The sequence below is a fragment of the Oncorhynchus mykiss genome, chromosome 2 (genome assembly GCF_013265735.2).
Source record: "Oncorhynchus mykiss isolate Arlee chromosome 2, USDA_OmykA_1.1, whole genome shotgun sequence".
In the NCBI taxonomy this organism is placed as follows: domain Eukaryota; kingdom Metazoa; phylum Chordata; class Actinopteri; order Salmoniformes; family Salmonidae; genus Oncorhynchus; species Oncorhynchus mykiss.
In genome coordinates, this window is record NC_048566.1 from 87,335,485 (window position 1) to 87,354,315 (window position 18,831).

At 42.8% G+C, this 18,831-nt stretch overlaps 3 protein-coding genes and 1 long non-coding RNA gene across 4 annotated transcripts; all 4 read left to right on the forward strand.

The window, feature by feature from the left end:
• The first annotated feature begins 312 nt into the window (after window positions 1-312).
• LOC118937298 (ovochymase-2-like) lies at window positions 313-3,073 on the forward strand. The gene is made up of 4 exons (XM_036934754.1): window positions 313-914; window positions 2,227-2,324; window positions 2,577-2,674; window positions 2,786-3,073. The coding sequence occupies exons 1-4, from the start codon at window positions 830-832 to the stop codon at window positions 3,012-3,014; spliced, it is 510 nt and encodes a 169-aa protein (XP_036790649.1). The 5' UTR covers window positions 313-829; the 3' UTR covers window positions 3,015-3,073.
• Window positions 3,074-5,425: 2,352 nt separating this feature from the next.
• LOC118942946 lies at window positions 5,426-6,407 on the forward strand. Its single transcript, XR_005038646.1, has 3 exons — window positions 5,426-5,594; window positions 5,691-5,723; window positions 5,937-6,407. It is a non-coding gene; the product is annotated as an uncharacterized LOC118942946 (long non-coding RNA).
• A 3,706-nt stretch (window positions 6,408-10,113) lies between these two features.
• On the forward strand, window positions 10,114-15,715 carry LOC110498866 (ovochymase-2). The gene is made up of 8 exons (XM_036958218.1): window positions 10,114-10,468; window positions 11,230-11,370; window positions 12,219-12,349; window positions 13,046-13,139; window positions 13,378-13,509; window positions 13,729-13,785; window positions 15,157-15,340; window positions 15,585-15,715. Exons 1-8 carry the CDS (start codon window positions 10,396-10,398, stop codon window positions 15,646-15,648), a joined length of 876 nt encoding a protein of 291 aa, XP_036814113.1. The 5' UTR covers window positions 10,114-10,395; the 3' UTR covers window positions 15,649-15,715.
• A 240-nt stretch (window positions 15,716-15,955) lies between these two features.
• LOC118942948 (coagulation factor XI-like) lies at window positions 15,956-18,219 on the forward strand. The gene is made up of 4 exons (XM_036958231.1): window positions 15,956-16,164; window positions 16,532-16,674; window positions 17,005-17,167; window positions 17,415-18,219. Exons 1-4 carry the CDS (start codon window positions 16,137-16,139, stop codon window positions 17,531-17,533), a joined length of 453 nt encoding a protein of 150 aa, XP_036814126.1. The 5' UTR covers window positions 15,956-16,136; the 3' UTR covers window positions 17,534-18,219.
• The last annotated feature ends 612 nt before the right edge of the window (window positions 18,220-18,831 follow it).

Consider the following 18,831-nt stretch of genomic DNA (forward strand, 5'->3'; position numbering starts at 1 on the left):
GCCATTGATTGATAAGATGAAAATCAGCCTTTAAATCAAATCAAATTTGGTCACGTACACAGTTTGGCAGGTGTTATAGCGGGTGCAGCGAAATGCTTATGTTACTAGCTCCTAACAATGCAGTAAAATGTCAAACAATTCAAATATAAGGAAAAAAAGAAAAAGGACAAGAAATTAAGAATGGTGGGACAAATCTGATTAACCACCCAAACAGCACTGTAGTAGTAATCAAATGCTTTAATATCTTTGAATTCATTGAGATCTATTTACGTTGTTCTCTTTCTGTCTATTCCTTAAGCCACTCCTCTCATGTCTGTGGTTCCTTTAACAGTTTGGATCTCTGAGGATTCTCCACATTGTCCAGGGTGGTTTATGGATGTCTTGGCCCTCCTCTTTGGTTGGTTTTATGGGGTTGTTTTGTCATAGACAGCGTGGTGCCACTGCCTATATTATACTGATCCTGCCCTAGGTTTAAGACACTGACAGAATAGTTGGAAACTATCAGATTACAATACCATGGATCAGTTTCAATGCGTGCTCCGTTGTAAAAAAGAAAATGTCTGGCTGTGTTGGTCTCCCACCACAAATGACGGTTCACCAGAGATAGTTGTTGTCATGTTCTGAGGGGGAGTCACCCTGAGCACTGTTGTCTGAGGCAGTATGCGAGTCTAACGTGTTACTCTCCTGTCTTCCTCACTATGACTCTAGCCGAGCTCTGTTCTTTACAGACGCCTGCAGTCTGGTTAACAAGTAACCCTACCCCCATAGTTAAACCCCCACCATATAAACCCACTTGTCTTAGCCAGCAAGACCCCAGTCAGGAGTCAGAATGGGAGGTTCACGGGTGAAGACCACTGGGGTTCTACTCTGTCTGTGTTACTGTATCAACACTGGAATTTTAGATGATCTCTCTGGTAAGTTATCAAATGTATACCAGTAATAGGTTAGCAGGGTACACAGATTGAAAGATGCATTGATTGAATTGTGTAAATTTGAATGACCAATTGTACACTATATATACAAACGTATGTAGAGACCCCTTCAAATTAATGGATTGGGCTATTTCAGACACACCCGTTGTTGACAGGTGTATAAAATCCAGCACATAGCCATTCAATCTCCATAGACAAACATTGGCAGTAAAATGGCCTTAATGAAGTGCTCAGTGACCATTAACATGGCATCGTCATAGGATGCCAACAAATTTATGCCCTGCTAGAGCTGACCCGGTCAACTGTAAGTGCTGTTACTGTGAAGTGGAAACGTCTAGGAGTAACAACGGCTCAGCCGCGAAGTGGTAGGCCACACAAGCTCACAGAACAGGACCAGCGAGTGCTGAAGCACGTTGCATGTAAAAATCGTCTGTCCTCAGTTGCAACACTTACTACCGAGTTCCAAACGGCCTCTGAAAGCAACATCAGCACAATAACTGTTCATCGGGAGCTTCATGAAATGGGTTTCCATTGCTGGTCAGCCGCACAGAAGCCTAAGATCACCATTTGCAATGCCAAGCATCAACTGGAGGGGTGGAAAGCTCGCCGCCATTGGAGTCTGGAGCAGTGGAAACGTGTTCTCTGGAGTGATGAATCACGCTTCACAATCTGTCAATCTTCACCATCTGTCAGATCTGGGTTTGGCGGATGCCAGGAGAACGCTACCTGCCCCAATGCATAGTGCCAACTGTAAAGTTTGGTGGAGAGGGAATAATGGTCTGGGGATGTTTTTCATGGTTCGGGCTAGGCCCCTTAGTTCCAGTGAATGGAAATCTTAATCCTACAGCATACAATGACATTTGTGGCAAAAGTTTTCGGGAAGGCCCTTTCCTGTTTCAGCATGACAATGCCCCCGTGCACAAAGCAAGGTCCATACAGAATTGCTTTGTCGAGATCGGTGTAGAAGAACTTGACTGGCCTGCACAGAGCCCTGACCTCAACCCCATCGAACACCTTTGGGATGAATTGGAATGCCGACTGCGAGCCAGGCCTAATCACCCAACATCAGTGCCTAACTTTTGGCTGAATGGAAGCAAGTCACCGCAGCAATGTTCCAACATCTAGTGGAAAGCCTTCCTAGATGAGTGGAGGCTGTTATAGCAGCAAAGGGTGGACCAGCTCCATATTAATGCCCATGATTTTGGAATGAGATGTTCGACGAGCAGGTGTTCACATACTTTTGGTCATGTAGTGTATTTTGTTGAACAAGCCCTAGCTTTTTTTCCAACTACAGGTCCAAAGTGCGGTCTTCCACAGATCAGGAACCTCATTGACCGCTCTTTGAGAATCGTTGGAGGGTTGGAGGCAAGATATGGATCCCACCCCTGGTTGGTAAGTGATTTCCTTTTACTGTACATGTGACACCCCCTTTTGAGAAATATGGCAATGAGGATAACACAAATACAGGTGGTTTTTCTAGCTTTATTGAAGAGATAGCTCAATATAAAAGATAGGGGAGGGTGAGTCAGAGGGCTAGAATCGAACCCATGCTCTGGTCCAGCGGCTGTAACCGCTGGACCACACAGGCCACGCAAATACAGGCTTAAAGAAATCAAATGACATGGAATTTGGGATGATTTTAAGGTTTCACTGAGGTCCAGGGGTTTTCATTTCTGTGGAGGGGCTATCCTGACGGAGCGCTGGATCCTGACTGCTGCCCACTGCTTCTCCGTCGTCTCTACGTAAGTTCCATCCCATCTCAAGTTCAGGTAGTCCCTCCCCGTTTCAGTCCGACTTCGTCCATTTGGTGCAAAACAACATGCCCTAATGTCTCCTCCTTTTTTCTTCCATAGAAACTTTCTGAGGAACGTTAGTGTTGTGATTGGGGAGTACGACCAAAGGGTTCCTGATGAAGAAGAACAGACCTTCACTGTGAACACCATCAAAATTCACGAAAAGTACCAGCACGCCTCTCCTATGAGCTATGACATAGCTCTGCTGGAAATCAATGGACAGATCCGATTGGGCAGGTTTTCTCTCCGTTATAGTGACGGGCGGTTGAGTTTGTTTTTACGGCCGTAATGTAATGTAGATACAGTGGGGCAAAAAAGTATTTAGTCAGCCACCAATTGTGCAAGTTCTCCCACTTAAAAAGATGAGAGAGGCCTATCATTTTCATCATAGGTACACTTCAACTATGACAGACAAAATGAGAAAAAAAATCCAGAAAATCACATTGTAGGATTTTTAATGAATTTATTTGCAAATTATGGTGGAAAATAAGTATTTGGTCAATACAAAAGTTTATCTCAATACTTTGTTATATACCCTTTGTTGGCAATGACAGAGGTCAAACGTTTTCTGTAAGTCTTCACAAGGTTTTCACACACTGTTGCTGGTATTTTGGCCCATTCCTCCATGCAGATCTCCTCTAGAGCAGTGATGTTTTGGGGCTGTTGCTGGGAAACACAGACTTTCAACTCCCTCCAAAGATTTTCTATGGGGTTGAGATCTGGAGACTGGCTAGGCCACTCCAGGACCTTGAAATGCTTCTTATGAAGCCACTCCTTCGTTGCCCGGGCGGTGTGTTTGGGATCATTGTCATGCTGAAAGACCCAGCCACGTTTCATCTTCAATGCCCTTGCTGATGGAAGGAGGTTTTCACTCAAAATCTCACGATACATGGCCCCATTAATTCTTTCCTTTACACGGATCAGTCGTCCTGGTCCCTTTGCAGAAAAACAGCCCCAAAGCATGATGTTTCCACCCCCATGCTTCACAGTAGGTATGGTGTTCTTTGGATGCAACTCAGCATCCTTTGTCCTCCAAACACGAGTTGAGTTTTTACCAAAAAGTTATATTTTGGTTTCATCTGAACATATGACATTCTCCCAATCTTCTTCTGGATCATCCAAATGCTCTCTAGCAAACTTCAGACGGGCCTGGACATGTACTGGCTTAAGCAGGGGGACACCTCTGGCACTGCAGGATTTGAGTCCCTGGCGGCGTAGTGTGTTACTGATGGTAGGCTTTGTTACTGCAGGTCATTCACTAGGTCCCCCCGTGTGGTTCTGGGATTTTTGCTCACCGTTCTTGTGATCATTTTGACCCCACGGGGTGAGATCTTGCATGGAGCCCCAGATTGAGGGAGATTATCAGTGGTCTTGTATGTCTTCCATTTCCTAATAATTGCTCCCACAGTTGATTTCTTCAAACCAAGCTGCTTACCTATTGCAGATTCAGTCTTCCCAGCCTGGTGCAGGTCTACAATTTTGTTTCTGGTGTCCTTTGACAGCTCTTTGGTCTTGGCCATAGTGGAGTTTGGAGTGTGACTGTTTGAGGTTGTGGACAGGTGTCTTTTATACTGATAACCAGTTCAAACAGGTGCCATTAATACAGGTAACGAGTGGAGGACAGAGGAGCCTCTTAAAGAAGGCCTGTGAGAGCCAGAAATCTTGCTTGTTTGTAGGTGACCAAATACTTATTTTCCACCATAATTTGCTAATAAATTCATTAAAAATCTTACAATGTGATTTTCTGGATTTTTTTTCTTCTCATTTTGTCTGTCATAGTTGAAGTGTACCTATGATGAAAATTACAGGCCTCTCTCATCCTTTTAAGTGGGAGAACTTGCACAATTGGTGGCTGACTAAATACTTTTTTTGCCCCACTGTATAACCCTTTATGGACATTATGATGTCTACGTCATTGACGGAGTTTGGCCAGACATTATTCTTGTCACTGTAGGAAATATTTTCTAAAATATCTGTGCTTACATCCTCTGCAGGTCCCTGTGTTCAGCCCATATGCCTGCCTCTGCCCAGTGAGAACTTCCCACCCAGAACCAGCTGCCTTGTGAGTGGATGGGGACGGACCAAAGAACGTAAGGCCCAGATTAACTTTACCTTCAGGTTGACATTAACTTCAAACTAACACATCAACATGGATACTTTACTCTTCACTTGTATATGTTTGATATTTTGATGATGGAGACCTAGCCTGATCCCATATCTGTTTGTGCTGTCTTATGACCATGGTTTGACCATAAGGAATTGGCAAGACAGCACAAACAGATCTGGGATCAGGCTAATGGAAACCCACTGTATTCACATTCAGGCGGTCTTCTACCTGCCATTCTAAGAGAGGTGCAGCTGGAGTTGGTGGAGCCAGCTAAGTGCAAATATGTTCTCCAGACCCTGAGACCCACACAGCAGGCCCTCACTGTGCTGTGTGCTGGACCAGAGAGAGGAGGAAAGGACGCCTGCCAGGTACAGTAGATAGACTACATCACAGTGCTATCTGACTTTGCATGTTAAAATCTATAACAGTGTTATTATGATTCAGTGATCTCTGTCCAGTTTCTGGTGGAGGATCTCTGGACAAATGGGGTTATATCTGTCCATAGACTTCTCATTATTCCTTTGAGAGGTCCCTTATCAGATAATGTTGTGTTCTCCCATCTCCAGGGGGACTCTGGGGGTCCTCTGATCTGCCCCAGGGAGGACGGCCACTGGGTCGTGGTGGGGGTCACCTCCTGGGGGAAAGGTTGTGGCCGTAGCTGGATCAACAACAAGGCCAAGTCGTCGGCCAAGAGAGGATCCCCGGGGGTATTCACTGACGTCAAGATGCTCCTGCCCTGGATCAAGATGAAACTCAGAGAAGGTTATCTAACACTTTTTAATCAAGTTTGGATATGTATAACAGATTGTATAACAGATGGTCTAACAAATGATTTTGTTGTTGTGTTTGCTTCAACAGCAGATGCTAACCCAAACCAAAGGCCCAACTCAAGTAAGTTGTATTTCTTCTTCTTGTATATCAATTCCACAATGCATTTACTTGCATGTTTGGAACTGCGACCATGTTCTCTTTGTCATCAAAATGGCTACTTACATTTTTACACAATAGCTCATTTATGCAATTTGTACAATTAACCTTTTACTGTATGATGTTATCGCACTCTTTGGACAGTGTATTTGATGGTGTGTGTGTACTGTGCTGCAGGACTGTGCAGTGTGAGGGATGGGCTTGTGAGCGGTAGTGAGGGTCTCATCAGAAACCCAAGCCTCTCAGGCCATCTCTACAACAACAATGAGTGGGTGTAATCCAGTGACAGTGCACAGGCCCGTTGCAGACGGGGAGTGAGGGAGAGCTGTGCTGAACTGAATGCGCTCATTGAATGCCCTTGAATTAAGTATGCTTTTAGGACTATTTATTTTCCGACCAATTTGCCCTCACCACTCCCCGGCTGGCACAGAACATTCTAACCACCATATGTTTCTTAGAGCTTGGTGAGAGGGGGAGTGGTTATGGTTATTTAGCAGACAACCTTCCCACAACTTTCTGGAAATGTTGAAGCATAGTTTCTTGGCTTTGGAACATTCTCAGCACATTTTTATGAACTTGACAAAAAACATAATTGTCCTGCTATTTAAAGGGATACTTCAGGATTTTGGCAATGAGGCCCTTAATCTACTTCCCTAGAGTCAGGAACTTGTGGATACCATTTTTATGTCTCTGCGTGCAGATTGAAGGAAGTTGCTAACTACCACTAGTGTAATGCAATTGCTAACTAGTGTTAGCACAATGACTGGAAGTGTATGGTTATCTGCTAGCAATGCTAGTTAGCATTGGCTTGCAAATCTACCTCTAACTTCCTTCATACTGGACACAGAGACTTAAAATTCATCTGACTTTGGGGAAGTAGATAAAGGGCATCATTGCCATTATCCTGAAGTATCCCTTTAATTACATTAACAGAATGCTTCCTAAAAGTTCAAACATGGTTACATTTAATGTCGTTTTTTTGTAATGTTCTAGGAAAGTTCTCAGAATGGTTTGACATTGGGAATGTTCTCAAATAGTTCTGAGAACTTTAAGAAACAACGTTCTTCTGCGGGAATTTCAGTACTCCAACAACCAAATTTCTTCAGGTTTCCTCGTGGTTCTGTTTAAAGTCATGTTCTCCAATTGTTCAGAGAACTTTAATCCATAAGAGTCTAAGCCCTGTCTAAACCAAGGCATTCCCTTGAAGTATCAACACGTTTAATACAAAATTATTTGATGAAAAGGTATTTGGCCTTACTCCATGCCCAAAACAGAGGTGCATCCGCGTCCGCAATCGTGCACAAATTGATTTTGTCCCCCCACACCAAACACAATCACGATACGCATGTTGAAATATCAAAACAATCTCTGTACCAATTATATTAATTTGGAGACAGGTCGAAAAGCATTAAACATTTATGGTAATTTAGCTAGCTAGCTTGCAGTTGCTAGCTAATTTGTCCTATTTAGCGAGCTTGCTGTTGCTAGCTAATTTGTCCTGGGATATAAACGTTGAGTTGTTATTTTACCTGAAATACACAAGGTCCTCTACTCCAACAATTAATCCATGCATTAAACAGTCAACCGAATCGTTTCTAGTCATCTCTCCTCCTTCCAGGCCTTTTCTTCTTTGGACTTTATATGGCGATTGGCATATAACTTTAATAATAAGGTGTATTACCATAACTGACCGACTGACCTCAGTTCATCTTTCAATCACCAATGAGGAGATGGCACATGGGTATATGTTTCTATAAACCAATGAGGAGATGGGAGAGGCAGAACTTGCACGGTGTTCAGCATCACAAATAGAACTGACTTCTATTTTAGCGCCTGGCAATGCAGACGCTCGTTGGTGCGCGCGAACAGTGTGGGTGCAATGATTGAATAACATGTATTTGTATATTTATTATGCAACGCTCGCGCACACGACGCGAGCGGTGTGGTCAGCATGTTACTGCCAGTAGCCCATACGAATGCATTAAATAACAGATTCACTACATGGAACAACAAAAATAGATCTAAAGGAATTTTGTTCCGAAGTGTCTACCCTATATCTGAGAGATATAAGAAAGATCAACATTTTTGTTTTTGTTTTTTACATGTATTTAACCCCTTATTTTCGGGAACTAAACTTTCTACATATATACTTCCATTAATTTTCTGGACTGGTACCGGGGGACCTTCAGACGAGTCTTCTGAGGCCTGGGGGCATCTTAGCAAAATAACTGACATGTGCTTGTTGTACATCAGAGGGGTCACACTACAGACAGAAGTTGACAGATTGGATAAACCAACTTCAGGGGGACATAGAGAAAAACTAACAAAACCATTGTGTTCATGAGTCTCATCCTTCCATAGGGGGCTAAAAATAGGCCAAACCGTTCGGACGCCACAGACAATTTCGCGAGTAGACCAATTTTCGAAATGGCGTTTTTTACATTAGATTAAAGAATTGACTCAGAGCTATAACATGTTATATCATACACTGCAGTTGAGGAACAATGGGGAAGTAATTCTGCTTTGAAAGTTGATAAACTTATAACCCCACTTTTAAGAAAATGGCCCGTGAATATTTTGGTACATTTACTGAAGAGCCCTTCTTTGTCTACACCCATTCAGCATCGTTCCCACCCTCTTAAGCCTTAGCCCCTCCCAGATCTTTAAGGATCCACAGTGTAGTAAACATCCAAAGCTTTCAAGAATAAAAGTGGTGAAAGTAGTAGCAAAAGTAGTAGTAAAAATACACTTTATCTAGTCCTTGGCTTACAGTTGAATTCGGAAGTTTACATACACCTTAGCCAAATATATTTAAACTCAGTTTTTCACAATTCCTGAAATGTAATTTGAGTAAAAATTCCCTGTTTTAGGTCAGTTAGGATCACCACTTTATTTTAAGAATGTGAAATGCCAGAATAATAGTAAAGAGAACTATTTTTTTCAGCTTTTATTTCTTTCATCACATTCCCAGTGGGTCAGAAGTTTACATACACTCAATTAGTATTTGGTAGCATTGCCTTTGCATTGTTTAACTTGGGTCAAACATTTTGGGTAGTCTTCCACAAGCTTCCCACAATAAGTTGGGTGAATCTCGGCCCATTCCTCCTGACAGAGCTGGTGTAACTGAGTCAGGTTTGTAGGCCTTCTTGCTCGGACACACTTTTTCAGTTCTGCCCACAAATTCTCTATGGGATTGAGGTCAGGGCTTTGTGATGGCCACTCCAATACCTTGACTTTGTTGTCCTTAAGCCATTTTGCCACAACTTTGGAAGTATGCTTGGGGTTAATGTCCATTTGGAAGACCGATTTGCAACCAAGCTTTAACTTCCTGACTGATGTTGCTTCAATATATCCACATCATTTTCCTCCCTCATGATGCCATCTATTTTGTGAAGTTCACCAGTCCCTCCCTCAGCAAAGCACCCCCACAACATGATGCTGCCACCCCTGTGCTTCACGGTTGGGATGGTGTTCTTCGGCTTGCAAGCCTCCCCATTTTTCCTCCAAACATAACAATGGTCATTATGGCCAAACATAACTATTATTGTTTCATCAGACCAGAGGACATTTCTCCAAAAAGTACAATCTTTGACGCCATGTGCTGTTGCAAACCGTAGTCTGTCTTCTTATTGCGTTTTGAGCAGTGGCTTCTTCCTTGCTGAGCGGCCTTTCAGGTTATGTCGATATAGTTCTCGTTTTTACTGTGGATATAGATACGTTTGTACCTGCTTTCTCCAGCATCTTCCCAAGGCCCTTTGCTGTTGTTCTGGGATTGATTTGCACTTTTTGCACCAAAGTACGTTCATCTCTAGGAGACAGAACGTGTCTCCTTCCTGAGCGGTATAACGACTGCGTGGTTCCATGGTGTTTATACTTGCGTACTATTGTTTGTACAGATGAACGTGATAGCTTCAGGCATTTTGAAATTGCTCCCAAGGATGAACATTAATTTGTGGAGGGCTACAATTTTTTTTCTGGGGTCTTGGCTGATTTCTTTTGATTTTCCCATGATGTCAAGCAACGAGGCACTGAGGTACACCTCCTCAGGTACACCTCAAATTGACTAAAATTATGTCAATTAGACTATCGGAAGCTTCTAAAGCCATTGCATAATTCTCTGGAATTTTCCAAGCTGTTTAAAGGCACAGTCAACTTAGTGTATGTAAACTTCTGACCCACTGGAATTGTGATACAGTGAATTATAAGTGAAATAATCTGTCTGTAAAAAATTGTTGGAAAAATTACTTGTGTCATGCACAAAGTAGATGTCCTAACCGACTTGCCAAAACTATAGTTTGTGGAGTAGTTGAAAAGACATTGGTGGAGTGGTTGAAAAATGTATTTAGTCATTTAGTACTTCAACTTTATATCCTAATCTGACTTTGATGCAGGCCATTAAGGCTAAGCGTCCCGCTAGTGGGACAACTTCTGATGAGTCTGGAGAGCACGCAATTCAAATAAATAATCATAACAATTATGGATTTTAAACATTTATGTACCTACAAATATTTTATATCGGTTGAAAGCTTAAATTACATTACAGTAAACATCTTTCTCTCTCTCTCGTAGGATATGTTCCTGGTCCATCAGCGTTCCTATAGGGAGGAGTATTCTGCTGGAATTCTTGGAATTCGACATGGAGAATGACACCCTCTGTCACAGTGACCAACTCACGGTATCTGTGGGTGCAGACTCAGGGAGGCCTATTGGTGAGACATAAGGCTGCTGTACAATACCAGTAAAAAGTTTGGACACACCTACTCATTCAAGGGTTTTTCTTTATTTTTACTATTTTCTACATTGTAGAATAATAGTGAAGACATAAAAAAGATCAAATAACACATATGGAATCATGTAGTAACCAAAGAAGTGTTAAACAAATCAAAATATATTTTAGATTTGAGATTCTTCAAAGTAGAAACCCTTTGCCTTGATTACAGCTTTGCACACTCTTGGCATTCTCTCAACCAGCTTCACCTGGAATACTTTCCCAGCAATCTTGAAGGAGCTCCCATATATGCTGAGCACTTGTTGGCTGCTTTTCCATCACTCTGCGGTCTAACTTATCCCAAACGATCTCAATTGGTTTTTAGGTCAGGTGATTGTGGAGGTCACCAGGTCGTCTGATGCAGCACTCCATCACTCTCCTTCTTGGTCAAATAGCCCTTACAAAGCCTGGAGGTGTGTCATCAAGGCAAAGGGTGGCTACCTTGAAGAATCTCAAATATAGAATATATTTTCATTTGTTTAATACTTTTTTGGTTATTTCATGATTCCATATGTGTTATTTCATAGTTATGATGTCTTCACTATTATTTTACAATGTAGAAAATAGCAAATAATAAAGAAAACCCTTGATTGAGTAGGTGTGTCCAAACCTTTGACTGGTACTGTATGTCTCCCTAGTTTTCTCCTTCCCACCAGTTGATGGGGGGGGTTTGACTTTGATCTCCCATTGGCTGTCTCTTAGGGAGGTTCTGTGGCAGCGCCCCGCCGCCCCCAGTGCTCATCAACTCCCACAGTGCTTCTCTCCAATTTGTGTCTGATGTCAGTGGAACAGGAAGCGGATTTGTTGTTAGATTCCGAGGTGTCGAGGGAAATTCTGTGCCTGGTGAGTAACCGTTACGTCAACCCACGCTTCCTTGGCTCACCAAGCCTAACCCCCTCCCAGCTCAGGAATAGAACAACTCAGAACTCAGGTTAAACCAGTTTAGGGAGTAGTATGTCATCATTACTGTGTGTGCATTGCGATTATAAAGACATAGTCTGACACTAACGGATGGATCCTCACAGCATTTGTTTTTTGTTAAATAATTCTCATGTTCTCTGTCTGTACTACAAATAGCTGTGTATTGCATTTGTGACTTGATGATAGAATACGTTGTTTGGCAGGGGCCTTCAGGGCAGAGCTGTGTGCTGGGTCTGATGTTTCATCACCCTGCCTGCTGACAGTATGTGTCTAGTTGCTCTGAGTTCCTGACAAATGATAGAGGCTCCCTACTCTCTATTTCAATCCCAGTACAGCCCTCCACCCTGTGAGCCTCACACCCTCCAACTGCTGCTAGTCAGACACACACAGGCATATGCACTTTCACTCGCACGCACGCACGCCCACACACACACTCATGCACACACACGTGCTATCACGCACACAAAAACACACACACATTCATGCTCATGGGGCTGACTCTCCCATAGTTACATAGGAGCCAGGAAGGCACAAGGCAGTGCCATGACCTGGTAATGAGGTGCAGAGGTTCTGTGATGAAAACACACACTCCTGCACTGTAACTACAGCACCACGTGGGTCAGAGATAGGAGCCAAGATGCCTGGCGGACAGTGTTTGTGTTGCACTGATGCACATGTATTGTCAAGGGTTAAGTGTGTAACAGTGTGAGTATGGAACCACAGAGAGGGCAGGGCTTGTGGCTGATAATGTGTCCTTTGTGTTTGTGCAGCGTCGGGATGTGGCACCGTGGCTCTGGTCCAGGATCAGAGGGCCGTACACAGTCTCAACTACCCACAATCCTACAGCAACAACTCTGTCTGCCACTGGGTCATCTACGCCCCCAAGGGTCACGTTGTCAAGGTGACACATGTTGACCTGTACTACTTATGCAGTAAGGGTTGTAATAGTTTGTGTACTGTCCTGCCCTAGGGTGGCAGGTAACTTAGTGATTAGAGCATTGGACTGGTAACCGAAAGGTTGCAAGATCGAATCCCCGAGCTGACAAGGTACAAATCTGCCCCTGAACAAGGCAGTTAACCCACTGTTCCTAGGCCGTCATTGGAAATAAGAATTTGTTCTTAAAATGACTTGCCTAGTTAAATAAAGGTAAAATATATATATATATATATATATATATATATATATATATATATATATATATATATATATATATATATATATATATATATATATATATATATATATATATATATATATATATATATATATATAATTGTGTCCTCTCATGTAGCAAAGCCGTTGTGACTGAAGGGATACCCCAGAGACTGATCTCTCCCAGTGGAATCATGAATACATTCATGGTGGCACTCTGCCTACACAGTGATAGTTCGTTCAGTCTCTGGTGTGGATGGGATCAGTTTACATGTACTGGAAAGAATGTGATACTCACCTTGATTAAACAATAACAATAATAACAGACTGCAATACTGTAAATGCACTTGCCACATTTTTTGTTGAAATTAAGATGAGTGAAGGATGCTGTTTCCTTCATTTTTTCATTTTTTACATCTTATTTGATTGTCCTTTGTCTTGCAGCTTGACTTTGATGACTTTGAACTGGAGCAATCGGATGACTGCGAGTATGACTCGCTGATTGTTCTTGGAGATGTGTATACAAAAGAGGAGATAGGTACAGAATCTGACCCTAAGATCAATAGTCCAACAAACCTATCCAAATGGATTTGACTTGTATGGCACATTAATAATTGTAATAGATGCTGAAATATAAATGAACAAAACTCAACTCAAGCTGAAATAGATATCTCTTTCGCATACACACACACACACACACACACACACACACACACACACACACACACACACACACACACATTTCAAGTAGGGTAATGTTTGTGTCCTTGTGTAAGCGGTGCTGTGTGGTAGGAATGTGCCTCCCCCCGTTCTGAGCTATGACAACGTGATGGTCCTCCAGTTCACCTCTGATAGCACAGTCACCTACCGAGGCTTCCACGCCACTGTGTCATTCATCAGTAAGATCGGTGAGTGTGACACCGACAGACATAAACCACACATTCATATTACTCACCATAAGAAGCCCACAGGTCAGGTTATCATGAAACTTTCCATAACAGATCATGCGTTAACAATATTTTACATTTCATAACTGTTGCATGATAGGATAAATCCTTCAATACTTTATATACATGTGGCTGTTCTGTCATGCTAGTTGATCACAGACAATCTGACTCTTTACTCAGACCTGCTGGATGGGGAGTCAGAGGATGACACTGTTCACTTTCAACACTCACTGCCAGGTTGGTTATGCGTTGTCCTTAGACCAGGCTTTCCTTCTGCACCTTTTTTTTTCATACCTAAAGGTGTCCCTTATATTCTAAATCAAATAGCTAAATGATCCTTGGTATATAGAATTAACACTAAACATTTGTTTATTAACTTTAAGCAGTGGCGGGCAGTGCCGTTTAAGATTGGGAAGGTACAACATGTTGCGAAGTTGCAAAACGTACTAGATGATATGATTTTGCGAAAGGTATTATATGTTATAAATTCTAGCTAGCTGGCTAATGTTAGCTAGGCTAGGAGTTAGCGTTAGGGTTAAGTTTAGGAGTTAGGTTAAAGGGTTAAGGTTAAGGGAAGGGTTAGTTAAAAGGGTTACAGTTAGCTAACTTGCTAAGTAGCTGTAAAGTAGATAGAAAATTAGTAAGTCCTGTAGTTGAAAAGTTTCTAATTAGCTAAAATTGTCTATGATGAGAATCAAACTTGCAACCTTTGCGTTGCTAGACGTTTGCGTAAGACACGGCATAGTCAACATAGCTAATGGAACTAATACACTAGTGAACCCGCTACAATCGTGCATTACAGCGTACAGCAAGCGGTTTAGCTGTTACACCGGCGCACCGGTGGCAATTCATTATATAAATTACCTTGACTTGGAAGAGTTCCAGTGTTGGATAGCCTCAGCCAGCTAGCTAACATAAATAGCATTCCTCTCTGTTTGAGCCGATTGTTTGAGTGGGCTAAATTAGCTAGCTGCAGAAGTAAGTGAAAGTGAAAAATAAGAAAATTAAATATAGCCAACTCTCTCTCTCTGCTGCTTCTCCTTAATTTTTTAAGAAATTAATTTGTACAACTATTTCCTTTCTCTTTCTTTGTGTCAACTACTCACCACATGTTATGCACTGCAGTGCTAGCTAGCTGTAGCTTATGCTTTCAGGACTATATTCATTCTCTAAACCTTTGATTGGGTGGAGAACATGTCAGTTCATGCTGCAAAAGCTCTGATAGGTTGAAGGACGTCCTCCGGAAGTCTTCAGAATTACTGTGTAAGTCTATGGAAGGGGGTAAGACCATGAGCCTCCTAGGTTTTGTATTGAAGTCAACTACTCTGACTTCTAATACACTATAAGTGACACCTTTAAGTGGGGGGACATCTGTAGATACAGTACATAAAGTGCTTTAATTTCTAAACAGTAAAACAGATATGTATGAAAATACCCTCAAAAAAAAGGGGGCATTATGTACTGTCGCCTCAAATCCAAAATGCTAGAGTAGAGAGTCAAATTAAAGTTTTAACTTTACTGTTCAAATAAATACAAAGTGGAGTGTAACTGTGTGTGTGTGTGTGTGTGTGTGTGTGTGTGTGTGTGTGTGCGTGTTCGACCTCTCAGACTCGTGTGGAATGCCTCATGTCCGTGCTGCCTCGACCTCCAGTGAGTCTCTGGAAGGAGCGGGGGAGTCGCGACACGCCTGGCCCTGGGACGTTCGGCTCAGCAAGGACACTAACAACATCTGCTATGGGGCCATCATCCAGCCTGCCTGGGTCCTCACTGCTGCACACTGCCTTCTAGGCCTGTGAGTGTCACATATATCCTATACTTTTTCATCAATTAAAATTGTAATAAAAATAATAATAACAGTGCACATACACACTCATATCCTATAGTAATAAATATACATTTAGTGAAAAATAAATGGTGTTTTTGAACAGTTTGAAACTATACTATACTTTTCCATAGATTAAGATGTTATTCATAAAAACAGAATATAATAACACCAGCCTCTATTTTTTTATTTGTTTCTTTTCTAACTAACACAGGGAGGACCAATCATTAAGGTCACTGTTGGTGGAGACGGGAGGCCCGAAGAACCAGGTAGGATGAAGCATCCTCAGGCAGTCTACCCATCTCTCACTCTGTCTCTCACTCTGTCTCTCACTCTGTCTCTCACTCTGTCTCTCACTCTGTCTCTCACTCTGTCTCTCACTCTGTCTCTCACTCTGTCTCTCACTCTGTCTCTCACTCTGTCTGGTCTGGTCTGGTCTTGTCTGGTCTTGTCTGGTCTCGTCTGGTCTGGTCTTGTCTGGTCTCGTCTGGTCTCGTCTGGTCTCGTCTGGTCTCGTCTGGTCTCGTCTGGTCTCGTCTGGTCTCGTCTCGCCTCGCCTCGCCTCAATGTCTCTGTGTTATTGTCTATATGGGTTCTATAGAGGCGTGGTGTGAGGAGGCTTGTGCTGCACCCTCAGTATGACCCCTCCTCCCAGGACTATGATGTGGCCCTGCTACAGCTTGACTCCCCGCTGCTCATCACTGAGCATGCCTTGTCCGTCTGTCTGCCCTGCTCGGGACCGGAAGTCCCACAATCCCAGGTCTGCATGCTTTCATCGTGGGAGAGTCAGACAGGTATGTACAGTATCATGCCATACTGTGTTTAGGGCAAACAGAATTTTGCAGCCCTAACTATGTTTGACCCACAACAAGACACCATGATGACAAAGCAAAAAGATCACTGTATCACGATGAGTGTCATTGTAAAAGATTTGTTTATGTGGGCACAGGGATTATGTCTATGTACAAACATGACATTACCTCATTCAAAATGTGTGTGTGTCAGTCTTTCAGTGATTGTGTGTTTTTTGTGTGTGTCAGTCTTTCAGTGATTGTGCGTACTTGTGTGTATGGGTGGGTGTAGCATGTGTGTTAACAGAATGTGTTTGTAGTTTTCTGAGTGTAGCCTAACACAGAGACCGTGGTGTATGTTGACTGTTAGGTGGACCATGGAACAGCACTGTTGAGCCGCTAGAGGTGCCACTTGTGAGTCATGCTGACTGTGAGCGTTATAACACTGGTAGACTGACCGCTAGAATGCTGTGTGCTGGGCCGCCACAGCATCGTGGACAGGACACGTGCACGGTGAGGAACACACAGGGTTCATAGCACCACTGTAAACACTGGAACACATCGGGATGGATGGGTGGTGGCTATTACAGTATAACAACAGTGGACTCAAAGGATTTGTGTAATCATACATCCCCCTCTCGTGGCAATGTTTGGGACTATGGTTTATAACCATATCAGAGAGCACGTTACGAGGGCCTTTTCTTAAACTTTGAAGTACTCAGTACCAGTCCAAGATGATAGAATACAGTCACCCAAACCATGATACAGTAGAGGGTAAAGTATAATCTCATTGCGAGGAGTTTCATTTGTCAGAGACATTAACTTCAAACAGTCTTCCTTCAGGGTCCAGGTGATTCTGGGGGAGCACTGGTGTGTCAGAGAAAGGACTCTGGTTACTTTGTCTTGGGAGTGAGCAGCCGAAAGGAAGGCTGTGGGAAGTTCCAGAGGCCAGGAGTCTACACCTCAGTCCCCATGATAACAGACTGGATCCACGAACAACTCCACGGTGAGGGAGGTTTATCATGTGGATCTGTGGTGCTACTTCACAATCTCTACTGTCTTGAAAGCAATTTTTCATGCCTTATATTGTCCTGAGATGGGAAACACTCAAAAACGCAACAATATCTGTGGGGTTAACTCAAGTAAAGTGTGAATCATTAATTTCTTTTCACATTCCTACAGTTTACTGAAGAGTAACATATTATGTATTTTCTTAAGTGTGTTTCTCTGTGTCTCCGGCTTTCTGTCCACAGAAGATTCAGCTGACTCCTCTAGAACCCTGCCATACCAGAAGCAGCAGGAGGAGCTGGCCTTCAGCATAGATCATGATGATAATAACTATGGAGCGGAGTCATCTGGAGAATCCTATTAGCCTTGACCCACCTAGCTTGAGGCTGGAGGACCATGTGGTATTCTTACGGAGTCAAGCTGCTTTTTGTGGCTTGCATATACCGCTCAGAAATTAAGCAGACACAGCGGTTCTAACAGAGACATGATTTGAAAAAGGGAACATCCAATCAGCTCAAATTCCATGGATTTTTGGGAAGGGCTATGGAACAATTGAATTGTCATACTGTCTGTCATACTGTCTGTCATACTGTCTGTCATACTGTCTGTCATACTGTCTGTCATACTGTCTGTCTGTCTGTCTGTCGCACGCACGCACGCACGCAGTACACACACAAACACAAGCAGTTTTTCAAATCACATTAATTATGCTAAGAGAAACAGTTACACAAATTATGTTTTCCTTAGGAGGAAGAAGACATGTCTTGTCCCAAAGAATTTATGCCACCCACGTATTTCTAAATAAATACTTGACACATACAGTTCCTTCCTGTTCCACCAGCGATCATTCCCATACAGTATGTTTAATTGCGGACCTTAGACTACTTATTAGGTTGAATGGCAAATTTGCCTTTAAATTGGGAGAAATTGGTTTCAATAAGGTTTGATGCATTGTATTACATTGCCCTCTATTGGTCAAACAATGATAATGCCATGATGAAGCACAGCATGGTACACACCTTACTAGAATGACACACACACACACACACACACACACACACACACACACAAATATTTTATTTGTAAACCAGTGTTCAACCACTGAGTTATCTGACACTGGAGTGATAATATTACATTATAGCATCATCAACATGCCTGGAGATATTTTAATTAATTAGGCAGTGTGCACACATTCACCCACACACACACACACAAACCTTTTCCAGTGCTAAACCGGTGCTCAACCCCTGAGTGATCTGACACTGAAGTGATTTTGGATCATTCACCTCTTCATCTGGTTCACTCAGCTGTGCTTTGTCATGGCTCCGTCATAGTGAGTTCCTCTCCCCTATTGGTCCGTCAGCCCTCCATTAACTCCCCTTCCTCTAGGTAGCCTTGGTGCAAAGGTCTGACTCCAGGGCCTGGCTCCCTTTGTTTGTCACCCCTGTAACGAAATCATCTTTGGTTACAGCTCAACAGAAGTTGTTTTCAAGGCTATGATGCTGAAGTCGACTGAAAGAAAACCTCCAAAGTCACCTAGGGGTGGCATGTAGCCTAGCAGTTAAGAGCATTGTTCCAGTACCTGAAAGGTCATTGGTTTGAAACCCTGAGACAGATAAAACCTGAGGGGTAACCTACAACGCAGGATCAAGGAGTTAGCCA

Bases quoted from the DNA above. Each gene is read 5' to 3' on its own strand.
- LOC110498866 (XM_036958218.1), top strand. From the start codon at position 10,396: ATGGAGAATGACACCCTCTGTCACAGTGACCAACTCACGGTATCTGTG. The intron at 11,371-12,218 runs GTGAGTAACCGT...GTGTTTGTGCAG, and splicing joins CGAGGGAAATTCTGTGCCTG to CGTCGGGATGTGGCACCGTG. The intron at 12,350-13,045 runs GTGACACATGTT...TTTGTCTTGCAG, and splicing joins CCAAGGGTCACGTTGTCAAG to CTTGACTTTGATGACTTTGA.
- LOC118937298 (XM_036934754.1), top strand. From the start codon at position 830: ATGGGAGGTTCACGGGTGAAGACCACTGGGGTTCTACTCTGTCTGTGT. The intron at 915-2,226 runs GTAAGTTATCAA...TTCCAACTACAG, and splicing joins AATTTTAGATGATCTCTCTG to GTCCAAAGTGCGGTCTTCCA. The intron at 2,675-2,785 runs GTAAGTTCCATC...TTTCTTCCATAG, and splicing joins TGCTTCTCCGTCGTCTCTAC to AAACTTTCTGAGGAACGTTA.
- LOC118942948 (XM_036958231.1), top strand. From the start codon at position 16,137: ATGCTTTCATCGTGGGAGAGTCAGACAG. The intron at 16,165-16,531 runs GTATGTACAGTA...GTTGACTGTTAG, and splicing joins ATCGTGGGAGAGTCAGACAG to GTGGACCATGGAACAGCACT. The intron at 16,675-17,004 runs GTGAGGAACACA...GTCTTCCTTCAG, and splicing joins GTGGACAGGACACGTGCACG to GGTCCAGGTGATTCTGGGGG.